This window comes from Euprymna scolopes, chromosome 43 (genome assembly GCF_053919585.1).
Source record: "Euprymna scolopes isolate OS-2025 chromosome 43, ASM5391958v1, whole genome shotgun sequence".
In the NCBI taxonomy this organism is placed as follows: domain Eukaryota; kingdom Metazoa; phylum Mollusca; class Cephalopoda; order Sepiida; family Sepiolidae; genus Euprymna; species Euprymna scolopes.
The window spans coordinates 11,291,988-11,308,585 of NC_136524.1; the positions used below are offsets into that span (position 1 = coordinate 11,291,988).

The 16,598-nt window shown below is 30.3% G+C and overlaps 1 protein-coding gene across 2 annotated transcripts in view; it reads right to left on the reverse strand.

The window, feature by feature from the left end:
* Positions 1-16,598, reverse strand: part of LOC145268184 (codanin-1-like) — an 84,085-nt gene that overhangs the window by 17,207 nt on the left and 50,280 nt on the right. For both annotated transcript variants that reach the window (XM_080123414.1, XM_080123415.1), the window contains 5 exons: positions 13,997-14,051; positions 10,770-10,894; positions 9,821-10,012; positions 8,974-9,056; positions 7,220-7,362 (listed from right to left, as the gene is read on the reverse strand). In XM_080123414.1, the coding sequence (XP_079979540.1) occupies positions 7,220-7,362; positions 8,974-9,056; positions 9,821-10,012; positions 10,770-10,894; positions 13,997-14,051 (598 nt within the window). The remainder of the gene's footprint in view (positions 1-7,219; positions 7,363-8,973; positions 9,057-9,820; positions 10,013-10,769; positions 10,895-13,996; positions 14,052-16,598) is intronic.

Sequence of the window (16,598 nt, forward strand, 5' to 3'; positions counted from 1 at the left end):
CTCATTTTTTGTGAGTCCCTTTGAGAAGGCAAGGAAAGTTTTGTTTTTTGTTTTTTTAGAGGGAGAGAGTCATTTTCATTTATAGCGCTCTCTAAAAAAAAAAAAAAAATTAAATTATAAATGAGACTAAAAAAAAGGGGAAGATTCAAATCCACCTCTCCTACAAAGAAAGTGAGAAATAAAAATGAACTCCCCTCTAAAGAAAACAAAAAAAATTTTCCTTGCATGAACAGGACTAATTAAGAATCCCCCCTCCTCACCAAAATTGTGATAATCAAAAACAAGGTTGGCCAAGCCACAGCAGTTATCTTACTTGGAAATTTAAAAGCCGTAAAGAGAGTTAATATTTGAAACTTTTATTGGCTATTGGTTGTATATTTGATATTTGACCATGTTTTAGCATTGCAGTGGATTGTAAAACAAACCCAAAATTAGATATAAAAACAATGATAATAAACCAAAAAACTTAAATAACAGGAAAAGTCATTTGGATTTATCTCTTTATTTCATGCAGTAGTTTTAAAGGTCACACAGTTATTTACATGAAGTCTCTAACGCACAACAAAACTGGTCAATTATTTACAGCTTTCATTTTGTATTTAGTGTTAGCCATGTACAATTTCAAGGCACTTTCACACATTTTGCTAAAAACAAATGCCTTTTGACATATACAATACTGTCATATTTACATTCCTTGACCCACTTATATTTGGCCAACAAAGCACGATTAAATATTGTTGTTGTTTTCCCTCGTTGTAGATTGGTCTATGCTGTGTTCATTTTATTTTTAAATTTTGAACTTCCGGAATTGTGAATACAAGAGTTACATCCCTTTATCACGAAACCACTCAATTTTATTATATGGAAAACATCAGATGGTTTTGTGATAAAGGGACATTACCCTTGTATCCGCAATAATACAATGTAATTTCAGAATAATGTGTTTAGATTTTATCTCTATATAAATAAAATGAACCCATTTTTTCCGTCGGATTTTGACCTTAATAGGATTAAAAATCAAGATATTTCATGCAAATATAATATGCACAAACGGCAGAACAATATCTGAGGTGTGTTATAGGCTTATTATTTCTCAAATTCCTCGATAATCTTAGATTTCTATACTTTTTCTGCTGAGAAGTCACGGCCAAAATCGGTTAAGATTAATGGAAGTGGTAAAATATTTTCTCTCTAATAAATTCCTCCTCCCCCTGCCACCACTTAACACCATTTGGGGATCGTTCACAAGGAACAGTTGAGAAGAGAACACCGGTTTGGCTTCGTAGTTCTTTCATGTGAAGTTATTTAAAATCACTAAACTAAGCTGCAGTGCTCTGTGGCGTAGTGGTTAGCGTGCTGGACAATTCACATTATATTTTCACGTTCGCGCCGACCTACCGTAGTCGGTTTTTTTTTTTTTTTTTTCCCTAAACAACTGGAATGGACTTTTCTTGGTGGCCGAACTGTTAACATTGCAGATGTTTTTTTTTTGTTTTTTTTCACACTTTATTTTCCTACTTTTACTCATGACTCCGGGTTTGATCCTTCCTACTTACCTACCATAACATTTTTTAAAACTCCCCCCCCCCCCCGTCCTGGAAACAAACACTCGGGCAACGCCGGGTACCCCCGCTAGTTTTCAATATTTAAAAAATATTTTAATGGTATTATTATATTTTTATTAATACTTGAGAAATAATTTAATAGTATTCATTTTGATTTTATTTTTAATTTTCAATACAAATTTTTACTGGACATGATTTTCAAGACATTTAGATATTTTCCATATTTTCAAAGATTTTTCAAGGTAATAATAGAAATAAGGCCTTTTTAAGGCAAAAGTCAAAATTCAAGGACTTCTCAAGTCTGTATGAACCCTGTGTATATACATTATATGGTATATACTAAATGTGTATATATTATATAGTATACTAGCAGGACCCGTTAACCAGTGTTGCCTGGTGGTAGCACCCCATCCCCCCCCCTCCACCGCATAAAAATTTAAAATACAGCTGTTGCTTTGTTTTTGCTTACCAACACCCAACCTCCTCATATTAAAAATGGCTTTTGGAATAGACACCCCATTTTATGCCTGAGGGTGGGGTTGTCATAAAATTTGCTGGAAGGATAAGGGTATGATTCAGGGTAAAGTTCAGGGCAAGATATTTTAGTTGACAAGGCTGGAGTTATGGTGACAAAAAACTATCGAACCGTGTCCTTTAAAGTGAACTAAATTCCTGTAGTCACGTGCACGTTACCAAATATAAATGTAAACGCTATTTAAGAAACTAACCATTTTAAGTAAGCTATAAAAGTAAACATTAAGAACAGAACAGTTTATTTCAATAACAAACAATAGTGAATCTGCTTCTTAAACTTTAGATGGGTTAAATTTAATCATGATATTATTGAAAATGTAATCATGCGAAAAGCTGAAATAATTAGGTTATTAGTCTGAAAGCCATTCTTTGCATGGGGAGGGTTGTTTAGTAACTAATGTGTGCTTCAGTCTTACAATGTAAGAAAATAAAATATCGTAAAACATGAATTTAACTTGAAAAAACTATTTAAAAATTGCGCGATGGTGTCACGTTCAGCCATCATATGTATCCAAGATCGATATCTACTTTAAAATTTGGTGCTTATGTATTTTTGATACAACGTTATTTGTAATTAATGTTTTCAGGTTAAATTCAACTTTCACGCTATTTTTTTTTATTCAATCATAAGGTGGAAGAATATTTACAAAATACCCCCCCTCCCCAATGTAAACATAATTAACCAAAATTATATTTTGTATTCAACACTTTTAATTATAAATCATAAAATGATACACCTTTACTCATTGTAAAACTTCATCTTGCATTATTTCTTTTTTGGTGAATATAAAGAATCTATCCACTCTCGAAACATCCTTTAAAATTACCACTTTTAAAGGTTTTGGGGATGCTGAAAACGAAAATAACGTATAAAAATCCAGCATACAAGTAGTTTCCAAGATATGAATAAATGTTAGTTTCTAAAAAGTGGGGGATCACTTTTCTATAATAATTTAACGTGAAATGAGCACCCACTTTATGGACACATTTTTTCAGGGAGGGGGAGGGGTAAATATACAATGAACACAATTTAACATGAAATGAGCACTTTTTTTGTTTCGGTGCACATTAAATCGATTATTAATGCACAAAAACCTTTTTTGCAACTAACATTTCTTCATAAATATTGACAGAATTTTAAACGTGATTTTTTTTTTACATCCTCACATGTGTAATAATAGCGTGATGTAATCTTATGCATGTATAGTTTGTGTATATAAACAAACATGCAAACATAAATCGAATTGGAAACTCAAAAACCAAATGTAACAAAATATTATCCCATGCGTCCCCAGAAATACTATTGCGGTATCTTTATTAATAAAATAAAAGGTTAATTCAAATTAATTGTCAACCCCATTTAAAATGTGAAATAATAGCGTTATTTAATGTTAGCCATTTATAGTTTATGAAGCAGTTATAATGTAAACAAACATGTAAACTTATAAATCAAATCGGTGACACAAAAACAAAATGAGACAAAATGTTTTAATAACTGTTTAGTAAAAACATTAGTCTCATTCATTGTCTTCATTACTAAAATAAAATAAAAAAATAAAAATTTATTAAAAAAAATAAATAAAAAAGATGAATTAGTCTACAATCAAACATTACAAATAAGTGGTCTCATAAACAAACTAATTTAGTTTAATGCATAACTATATACAATATTGGGGCGTCAACTTAATTCTAAGCGGTTAATGCCGAAAACGAAAAATAAACAATGGTACTCATAAATATTAATGTTATGTTTCAGGTTTTTTGGGGGGAAGTGGAGGAGAGAGCTGTGCGATATTAATGTGTGCATAGATATAGAAAAAAAAACGAAACGCTCAGTTATAAAACAAAGTAAAAGAAAAATACAAAAAAAATAACACTTGTCGGTTCGTTAAGAAGTAAACAATGCTAGCCGTAAATATTAAATATTAATGCTATGTTTTGGTGTGTATAGGTATAGGAAAATTTTTTTAAAAAACATAAGGAAATGCCCTGTTATTTATAAAACAAAGTAAAAGAAAAAACAAAAAATAGCATCATTCTCGGTTTGTTAAGAATCGAAAGTGAAAAAAGAACAATGCTAACCATAAAGATTGTCTTTTTTTGTTTCAGAGATTAGTGTTTTGTAGAGGAGGGGGGGGTAGTTGTGTGGTGATGATGTATGCATAGATAACTGTAAGAATATCAGTACCTAAATTTATGATTATGAGCGGTTAATATTTTTATATTTGGTTTAATATTTATAAAACGACTGCCTCGTGTAACAAGAGATGCCATATTTGAAAAGGTGTTGAGTGTTCGTTTATAAAATAAGATGTGTAATCCAGAATAATGGATTTGTCAGCTCTCAGCCAATGAGAATTAGTGGAATTTGATAAGGGAGAATTTACTATTTTTGAATTGGGAAATGGACAAATAAGTCTTAGAGTTTACAGTTACAATATATGTATAATGTGTATATTTCCTCCTGATGATAACTGGTGGGGGGGGTAGGAGGACTTTAGATTTAGAGTGAAATACCGGAACTATTTCCTCTAAAGATGCTGTGATTGTGATGGTGTTGCTCCTAGAATGCAATGTAGGATTTTATTATACCGAATAAACGTGTCTATAATGTCGTTCTAAAGTTACAATAAGATAGTGACTAATAGTCTAGACATAATAAATTTGCATGTGCCATCTGTTGTTACAACCCTATGGTACTTTGGTCCAGAGGAAAATTTCTGCAATCAAAATATAATATAGGAAATTATATATACATGTGTGTATATATACATATATATATATATATGTGTGTGTGTATATATATTATGGCATATAATACATATGTGTAGATAATAATATATAGTATATGTGTATATATTACATGATATATATATACATGATATATATAATGCATGTTATATATACATCTATATAGGCAGCTACATAACCTTAAAAAAATTCCAACAGAAATCGAACAGCCAGCCTTCGTACACTCCTGAATGTGCTGCTGCCATTGCACACAGAAACCACTATTTCAATTGCTTTAAACATAATAGTTTTAAAACTAAAGTTGCTTACAGAACTACCAGCAAATCACTGCAAAATAATTATAGAAAATGCGAGAATGTCATATGTTCGATTCATTGTCATATGAGGACATTTTTTCCTCTTAAAATATGAAGAAATTACAATTTCTTACACAAAATATAATTCACCAAAAATAATTAATACATATAATATATAATGAAAATATTTATTAATATAATTAAATATTATGATATAATAATACTTGAATATTATATAATAAAATTACATATAAAATATAATACAAAAATAATATATAAATTAAAATAATATATAAGATAATATAAAAAATATTATGTTAATGAAAATATCCTTTTAAGTGTTTCTGGAGACTTTTAAAATATAACTGAAAAAAGTATTCTTTTTTCATTGGTTCCAAAAACTAAGTGCTCTAAATTATTGAATTCTGGAACATTCTCCAACAAATAGAAGAGTATGTGTTTGTAAAATCAGTTATTGATTTATACACCAAATTGAAAGGGACGTGAGACGACCTTCTACTAAAAAACTTTAAAACTAAAGTTGCTTACAGAAGTGCCAGCAAATCACTGCAAAAGAATTATAGAAAATGCGAGAATGTCATATTTTCAGAAGTACAAAAGCTTGGTTTCCATGAGTTTTGATGAATAACAAAGTTTCTAAATTGTTGCGTCAACATCTAACCCGAACATCATCAATGAGTCATAAGTGATTTTGTCAGCATCTAACAAAACCAAACTCTTAACCAAGAACTTTGCAGCAAACTCAACCCTATGCAACCACATCTCCTACCTCCTGAATTTCCATTCAAAACAGAAAATAATCTGAGTGACATCCACATATCTGTTCATGATATTGTTACACTCATCAAAAATCTTGATGCCAACAAAGCAACTGGTCCTGACAATATTCCAGTTATAGCCGCAAAATGCTGCAACCGGAGCTAGCACACATTTTTGCAAAGCTGTTCAATTACATAAAGGAGAAATGTTCTCAACATTTTGAAAAACATCATTAGTTTGCCCAATATCTAAAAATAGTGGAAATCAGTCTTCTGCATCTCAGTACAGACCAATTAGTCTTCTGTGTGTCATGAGTAAGTTACTTACTGAAACTGTTAAATAAAGTTGAGAAGATGTTAGTATTTTTATATATGGAAATTTTGTGATCCTATTTTCTGCTTCTATTCAAGCCAGCTCAGTCAGACGAATACAAATGTTGCTACAAAATGGCTATCTTCAATTTTCAACAAACATCTGATTACATACACCAGAAGCGTTTGAACTGCCTGCTGTATTTCTAAGCGAGTTTTTTTAACATGCCTGTTTTAGCCAACAAAACCACAAACAAATCACCACAAAAGAGAAATCGTTATTTTTATATGAACATAAATCTGTTTATGTCATGCTGGTCTGCTTGTTTTGCTGGTCTAAAGACATTGCTAGATTCCGCAATGCAGTGTCTACTGCACGGTGTCGGTTAGTGCTGGAATTCTTCTTCTAAATAAAACCACAATCCCAGCTTAAAACAAAGTTTTTTTTTTCTTTTGGACATTACAATGATGAAACTCATTGTCTTCTATTGAACAACAGACTTACCAATGAGAACTCTTAGTCTAACCAACTGAAAACAAGTCTAATAGCTTTGAGTTGAAGGTTAAATATCTCCTTGCAAAGCACACAAAACCAACTGACAGACATTGAAAGCTCACCCACCCTCAGCTAAAATATGAGAGTGAGAGAGAAATAGTACCAGGACAGAAAGATCACTTGTGATAATGGCCAGTTTTAGCTATGAACATAATAAAAGCTATTATTTTTTTTTATAAAAGAGCAGAACCATAATAAAGAATCTCCTATCTGAAGGAACATTATTTTCTCAAGTGGACAAACTTAAAATAATAAATATTTTCTATATTTTGGGTGATTTCTCTTGATTAAATATTTCTCGCAGCAAATCTGAACTTTTAAACCATTTAGATTTGTACTGAACTAAACATGCCTCGTGCATGTTTACATAAAACAGTTTTCATACTAAAGTACAACCATTTTTTAAATAAAAATAATGTAACAAACCTTTGGTAATCTTAGCCATCATCCATTGTCGAACTCTTTCTTCAGCCAAACGTACAATAATTCCAACTATGATAATCTTTAAAGTATCCATTTGTCCTGGCAAAAACACATCGATGACTTTTTTTGCATGTTTTTGCACATAACTATAAATAAAAAGAATTTCAAACATCAAATATATATCAGCAGCATCCCATGAAAAGTCCATCATATTTTTTATTATCAATTTAGTATTTTTAGAGAAACTTTTGAAAATTTTAATTCATTAAGTCTAACAATGTAAGAATTCACCATGAAAAAAAAAAATAAAACCAAAGAAAAATCTGTATGATGTATGTATCCATGACAGAAAGAAAATGTTGTACACCAAAACTCAAGTACTTTAATTTTTTATAAAGAAAATCATTTTTAAGCAAAGTTGAATTTTCTCAATACACCCTTCTTTCTGATATTAAGAATAGCTTCCTAAAATCTTGCAAAATTATTTGGAATTATCTCCCTCTGTTTTCAAGATGACGTCACTAGATCGTCATCTGTCATTTAGCCATAAAATCTGATTTTTTTATATTCTTATTTAATTTTTAGACATGTGTAATCAATTTTGATCAAAATTGAAATAAGGATTGTAAACATAAGGTTTAGTATTATCATATCTTGATTTCAATCTTTGTAAGGAGACATAAAAATCATACAAAACTGTTCTGTTATGGAAATTAATTTTAGCCACCCAGAGATGCGTATTCTTTTTTTTTTTTTTTTTTTTTCATCTTTTTCTTCTAGGGGGTGGGACATTCAACCAGATGTCTAATATTTACCCCTATTTTAGTGAGTCCAACCAAGAGATCTTTTTAGGATTCTAGCTGCCCCTTTCAGTGCAATCATTTGTATTTCACTTGTACTTGGTTCACTGGGTATGCTTGCTAAATATAACTTATTCTTCTAGTGTGTGTGTGTGTGTGTGTGTGTTAGTCCATCACGTTCAAAGAAGATTCTTTGTAAAATTCTTTTTGATGTGAAATCTCAATCATGTTCAATCTCCTCGCGATATTAACCTAATGCCATCGAAATGGTTTTGCAATCCTCAACATAAGTGATAACCTAAGGGAGCTAAGTCAAGAGAATATGCAAGACAGAGCAAGATTTCCCAACCAAATTCTCATTGATCTTTGGTCAATAGTGTTGTGTAAGGACAAGTATAATCAAGGTAGAAGATGACTTCTTTTCTGTTGACTAAAGGTCGTTTTTGGGTCAACATGGGTTGAACATTGCAGAAAAATATGAATAATTTGAAAAAGTTATAAATTAATCATGGGAATATATTTAACTAATAAAAATATGCATAAAATAAATTACAATGGTTTAAAACGCTCCTACAAACCAGGAAAAATTTTTGCACCAACCAAATACATATATATTACATTTTTTTTTGTCTAAAGAGAACAAAAACCTTAAAACTTGAATTACTTTATGACCTGTAGAAATTTGAAAGCACTTTAAGCGTTAAATAGAAAGTTATTTAAACCGACTTTAAATAAAAGGATTTCAAATTTTGGAAACTAATTTACATCCAGTCATTTTATAAATTAAATACAACATTATATTAACAAAAACAGTCAATGTTTTATAAAAATTTGGTTCTATTAATTTAATGATGAAATGATATCGTAATATTTAGAAAGTTTTTTCAAATGAAAATAAAAAACAAAAGGTAAAAAGACTCTTGCAAAAAGACAAAGATTGAAATATTGAAAACTCACCTTTTTAGATCATTCGATAAAAAACTTTGAACATCAGACATGAATTCCTTTGCATAAAGTTCGATTGCATTAAATTGTAATTCCTGAAATGATAAAAAAGTATATAAAATAATTAAATTAATTTCTTGGCTTCCTTACGGACACCAATTTGTGAAATGGTAATTACATAGGCAAAATTATATCTATTTATAAATTAATTGCATTTTTTCTTATAAAATTATCTTTCAACAAACATTGAGAATTACAGGATAATAGTATCCCTAAATAATCCAAGTGAGACAAAAAATTTTATATTATTTGTGTCATTCTAACTACTGTTCTCATCTCAAATCTTCATGTTTTAGCTTTGACCTTCTTATAATAATCCAAATCATCAATCCTCATCTCAAAGATTCAGAAACATGATTTTTCATTAGGTTTCGGAATTTTGAAGATGGGCAGAATTTGTTTTATTCAGATTATTTTCTCATCTTCAGTATTGTTCATCAGCTTAGACTTTAATCAATGAATTTTGTTCAGCTCCAACTTCACAACCCTGAAACAAGAGTTGCTTTTCTTTTACTCATAGCTTTTGTGTGTTATTAATGAATATGTATATAGCTTTCCAAATAGTATTTGTAGTTAACAAATTAGAATCAGATTTGGTGCATCTACAGAATTTGAATCAAACCAGATTTTTGCCAAACTAAACCTAAAACTTATGTTGAAATTTAAAAAAAAAAAAAAATGAATATTTCAGATCAAATTCTGTAAAAGCACCTTTGATTTTCATTCAATTTCTTGAACCACAACATTATTTGTTAGGCCATTCATTCAATGGCAGTTACAACATCAACTGACCACTTACCTTTAAATTTGATTCATTAGCATTAATTTCTGTGAACTGGGTGATTTTATCACAGCCATTTTGGAGTAATTTTACAAAAGTAATGTTCCGAAACTGTTTGATAAAATTTGATGCAGTTCTTTCGGCTACAAATTCAGCTGTTCGTTTCAATGAAGCTGGATGATTATGGAAAAAATTGTCTTCTAGTTGTAGCTGAAAAAAAAAATTTTTTTAAAAGTTTCAATCATTTTAGATGTGCATATAATCTTCTCCAAGCTTATGATTCAAATATAGCCATTTAAATAATTGCAAGAACTAGAGATTTTAAATTTTGCTTCAAAATGTCTCGAGATCATTTTTTATCATATATATTGAATTCTATTTTTATTTCATTATAGTCATTGATAGTCATAATATACAAATGTCATAAATAGTTAAATGCAGCTTTAAGGTTATCAAAGACAAACAATTTAATCAAAGAAAGATAGCAATTTTACAAATAATTGCTTATAAAAATTTATCAAAAAGTTTTCATTTTGCATAATTGAACCAATGTATGATATGTTTACTTTTTGTTGTAATATTTTTTGGCAGTATAACAGTACTGGGTATGATCACAACAATTTGGACAATTATATTTATAACAAGAACGAACCAATCAGGTAACACAATCATTGTATAAAACATTGAATCCCTTTGAATTTTTCAGTCATAGCTTTTCGTCTTGACAAGAAAACCACTGTCGATTCTGATTGGATTAATACTACCATTTTTTATATAGAACTCTTTACAACTCAAAGCTTCTTTGATACAATTGATAATACTAATTTTTGCTTGGGACAACTACATTTAATATTTGCAATTGGATAACTTTCTATTCTTTAAGATGAAGTTATTGCTTTTGCCAGCTGTTTCTAGATGATTTTTCTATTGCAAAAATTACTTTCTACTTGAGAATTTTTTTTTTTACCTGCAACTGCCTTGTGGTTGACAACTGTGGAGAATTGTCAGCTGCTACCGGTGTAATTTTACGGAGTGTACTTGCTTTTGTACTGGACCCAGAGGCAAATTCAAGAAGCAATGATTTTATTGAACCTGTAAAACAAATGATGCTAGTTTAGCCATTAAATAATTACAAAGGAAAGTGCTTCTGCATGAAAATTGGATATCTAAAAAAATAATTTTTTTAATGTGTTTAAAGTAAAAACACTATTACATAATTACATTTTATATTGAAATTAGTAAATATTATTAAAAAAAAAAAAAAAGAAATCAAGATGTACTAAGAATTATTTTTACAAAAAGCATTTCCTAATTTTTAGTGACAGTTAGGCATAAGCAAGGGAGATAAGTCAGTTTGTCATACGAAATTGGTCGCAATAGACTAACCCGCTAAAACTACTTTATTTGATAAATTTTATTTTTCCTTATAATTATTTTTTACTATCATTTTTTATAATTTTTAAAACTTTTATTAACTTCAGCATGACATCCACACATCAAGAAACTTCGGACAAAATGCAATCAGGCTCTACAACTACTATGTGTGGTGGCTCACACAAAATGGAGAGCAGACCAAGGAACCCTTTTAAAACTTTACAAAGCAATAATAAAATCTAAATTGGATTATAGCTCTATGATCTATAGATTAGCCAGAAAGTCATATCTACAAACATCAGGGTCAGAGATTTGTGCAGCATTTTCGCCACATCTTCACTAGAAGTCTGTATGTAAATGTGGATGAACAACCATTAAAATGAAGACAAGAAACGCTCACCATGCAATATTTTATTAAATTAAAATTCTGTAACTTGAATTCAGCCTATAACTGCATACTAAATCCAATGAGAATAAAGACATTTGGGCTTTGAATGGATCAAACTATTAAGGAATGAAATATCCCACTAAACAAAATTCATAAAACCAAATTAATAGATATCCCTCTATGAACCCTATAAAAACTAACAATATTGAACCTTAGTAAATTCCCATTCTACTATACACCTGGAAAAGGCATCAAAGATTAGAGAAAAATTCCCAAACCATCTAAGTATATACATTGACGGCTCTAAGGACACTAAAAGCTCACTTGGAGCAAAAACTATCAAATAAAAGAAAAAAGGATTACCAAATGAAAAAAATATTACTTGTCATAGAAATGACACATGATATCATAACAGAAGACCATAACTGAAAATTTATTATCTATTCCGACTCATTGTCTCTCTAAATGGCTCTAAAGGAAAAGAAAACTAGAATACCCACTAATAACAATCTAAAAGAAAGAAAGCAAATTATATTTTGATGAATACCAAGTCATATTGGAACAAGAGATGACAAAGACGATCTAGCAGTAGTAAAATTATCCCTAAAAATGACTATCAATAAAAAAAACAAAAAAACTCTAAATCTCCTACATAGAGATGAAACCAATAAATACTTTAAAGTAAAATAGCAACAGTCATGGGAACTGAACAAAGCAAGTTTTTCAAAATTACACCCACTCTAAAAAATAAATTTTTAAATAAACACAGGTAAAATAACATAAACAGAAAAGAAGCCATATTAAACTAACTCCACATAACACATTCAACCCACAATTCTTTATTAAAACAAGAACAATCAAAGTGCTAATGTGGATATATACTAACTATAAAACATTTTTGAGGATTGTAAAAATACAAATTGTTTCAGAAAATATTTCAACGAAAGAAAAATAGAGATCATGGACTTCCTTAAAAAAAAAAAAACGAAATAAAATTTTTTTTTTTACCATGAATTACCTCTAAATACACATGGTAAACAAAACATAATTGTTATTGAATCATAAAAACACAAATTAATCTAGATACACATACAAGTGTCTGTGATGTGAGTATCCAATGGCAAAATAAAAAGTTGAAATCAAAGAAAGAAAGAAAGAAAGAGCGAGCAAGTGAATGAGTGGGGGGGGGGGGCAAACAACTAAGAAAGTTACAACTAAGATACTGAATGTGCATGTGAGGGAATGAGACAGAAGGTCATTCTTTGATGAAAAAATTCATCAAACTCCCCTCTGCATGAATCATCTTAAGTTTTAGCTTTTATTTAAATAAAAAAGGGGAGGAGTGGTCAAAAAGGCAAGAACTTTCATTTATGAGAAGTCATCACAATGTAAGCAAAAATTCACCTTTTTTGAATAAAAAAAAGAACAGAATTCCACTAAATATTGGAGAACTCCTATACCTGGAGTGTAAATTAAAATGAAAAATATTTTACAAAATATAATAATTAATTATAAGAAAATAAATATTTTAATTGCAGAAGCTGAAACTATTTTGTTCAAGGGAATAAAATGTCTAACAGCATTCTTAATCAAGTACTTTCAGTAAAAGAAAACACGAACAAATAAATGCCAAAAATAGGATAAAAATAGTCTGAATAAAATATCAATATGTCAGACAGATTATTGTTAATTGGATCTAACTTTGAAAATTTGACAGGATAACTTTGTTAGATACATATATGTGAAACGTATGTAGGGGTGTGGCAAAAGAAACCTAATCAGTCAAGACGAGGACAAAATCCAATTATGTGGCAAGTAGTAACTGTGTAACATAAAGTGACCTGATCTCACAAACAGACCACACATACCCAACAATTTTTACACTTTTTTTTAGCAAATTGGGTTTAACTAGAGTATCATGTGATTATTACATTATTAAATGAAACAAATTATGACACATTTACCAGATTATGGAAGGTAAAGATGATTGAGGATTAAAAACATACTAAGGATTTGGGTGTGCCAAGTTCTGAATCCAGTTCGTTCTACAGAAACATTTTCGTTTAAGATGTTGACAACACGGTCCCTCTTGTAAATATCCAATTTCTTTCTAGAAAGAATTCTGACTAGAAACATATCTGGGAAACAATGCCAACAGTAAAATCATCTGACTCATATGAAATGAATGAATGGACAAACCGACAAACTACCTCATAGATGATGTAATGAGTTCAGTTTGAGATGCTGTATAAGTTCTCTTTTCTCTACAAAGTTTGGTTAGATTTTTTTTTATGCTTGAAAATATGCATCTAAAAAATGACACTGGTTGAAATGTTGTACAAATAACAACCAAGATGAGAATGGTAGTCCAAATAATCCAAATTATAAACCTTCATCTCAAAAGTCCTGAATGAAATGAACATGAGTCTTACCAAGATATGGACAACAAAGATAAAGTATTGACTGATCAATCAAGTCCATATTGTCCTGAAGGAAGAAAAAGTAATATTATTAATATCACAAACACAGAATATGAAAAGATTTACATGAAAAAAAAAAAATAGTTGAGGTTTATTTACTGAATTAAAATTTACTAGCAAATTATTTTATATAAAAATAAATCATTCATTCAAATTTCAAATGTCTTCCTATTAATAAAATTTCTACCGGCAAGCAGTTTGGAAGAATGGTGCATGCTTGACTATACAATAAGCAATGGACTAGATAAAGAATTTTAAAATACAAATATGATCAACTGTTGTAAGAATGCAGTCATGTTATACACAAAATTTGTATTGCATTGTATGGTGAGAAAGGGAAATCAATTAAACCACCAAAAACAAGAACAGTGGGAGACAGATTTAAGAAATCTATATATCTATAAAAGTGAAATTGTGTGTCTGTGTATACATTTCCCTACAAAACTATTCTGTCAATTTTCAGTCTACTGACTAAAGATTTGACATAAGGGGTAGTGAGATTTGGAAAATCTTTTTAATTGGTTTTGGCCAAAAATTTGGCTGTCAAGAGATCAAAGTTCAATGATTTGATCTTTGAACACTCTACCAAACTCCTGTCAATTTTGAGTCTAAACACTTGAAATTTTAGATGCAGGTTACTGGGACATGGGTTAAAGATTGTAATTTGATTTGATCCCAAAACAATAAATGTTAAGGGGTAATTGAGGTCAAAGATAAAAAATTTTTACCTCTGTAGTCTATCAAACGCCTCCGCCAATTTCGGATCCAAACATTTGAAATTTTAGATGTAGGTTATCTGGACATGAGTCAATCTTTTAAATATATATGCATATATACATGCATATATATATATATATATATATATATATATATATATAAATATATGCATATATACATGAAATAAATATGTTCCATTGAATAAAAACACAAAACATATATACAGTTTGGCAGAAAGTAATTTATCTTGCCTTTGATAACATTTATTTGTTATATATTTGTTTTTTGACAACTTTTTCGAATCTATGTGTACAGTAATACAAACCCGTTTTTCTTTTATTAATTTATTAAATGAAAGTACAGATAACCCGGTCGGTTTCTAATGTGATGAAAATCTAGCCCCCCACCCCCCAAAAAAGGGGTACTCTGGATAATAACAAAACATTAAAATTGCCTCAGTCTTGAAAGATTTCTTCTCTACTGAACAAGGAAACAAACGGTGAAGTGTAGTTCACCTTCTGTTTCTCTCCCCCTCTCTCTTCCTCTCTTAATATCTCTCTCTATCCATCTCTCCCTTTCCCTCTCTCAATCTATATTTCTCTCTATATCACCCTCTCCATCTCTCTTTGAGCCCCTTTCTCTAACTCCCTCTATCTCTCTCCTTTCCTCTGTCTCATCCCTCTCTGTTTCTAACTCTCCTCCTCTCTTTGTTTATCTATCAATCCCTTTATCTCTCTATCTCCTTCTCTTTCTCTATTATCCTCTCACTTTCTCTTTTCTATCTATATATCTTCCTCTCTATCTGTCCATCTCTAATCCCTCATCCTATTTTAGTCTCCTAAATTAATTACAGTGAATAAGGCATTGTCAAAATATGGATAAATCCTATTTTAGTCACCTAATTTACTGACTGTGAGAATAGGAGTTATTTAGAAATTACTGCTACCTTGAACAGCACCAGAAGTAACTGGTAAAACCTTTCTAATTAAATTGATTTTGGCAGCCATTTGGTAACAAAATGACATAGCCTTAGCCCTTGCTGCATGAGGAATACCTGCGACCTTGCTGCCAAGTAGAAGAATTATTTATTCTACTTTAAAACATTCAATTTTTCAAAAATCTCATGTTCGACATCTCCAAAACATCCAATATGGGGAAAAATATTGCAGAAATGCAAAGTTATTGTTTAGGATGAATGCACAATGGTACGCAAAAAATCACTTGAGGCTCTTGGTCGATCCTTGCAAGATTTGCGTGGCAATGTCAGACCATTTGGGAATGCAGTAATATTGCTTGCAGGAGATTTCAGACAAATGTTACCTGTTATTCTTCAATCAACACCAGCAGATGAAATAAATGCTTGCCTCAAATACTCTACTTTTTTGTTCCATGTGAAGACATTAAACTTAACTCAAAATATGCATATCCAGTTGCAGACTGTTCGATCCGCACAAAAACTTTTGCATCACTTGTGGGCACGAAAAAGTGCCAGCTGATCAGAGTTAAGGGCAAAATTCTTTGATTTTTAACTTCTGTAATTTCTGTAATTTTATTTCATCAAAAGAATAGTTACTTTAAAATGTTTTTGCAGATATTCAAATTATAAGAATTCCATTTGACTGAGTGAATGAGCTATTCTTGCAGGTCAATACAAAGATGCCCATGAACTTAACGCTATTATTCAATGTAAAATTCCAAGTGAGGTAGTCAAATACAAATCCATCGACACTGTTGTGAAAGCAGATAAAGTGGTTAATTATCAAACAGCTATATTTGCCAGGGATGCCACCGCATGTATTGCAACTGAAATTTGGTGTACTAATTATCATGTTGTGAA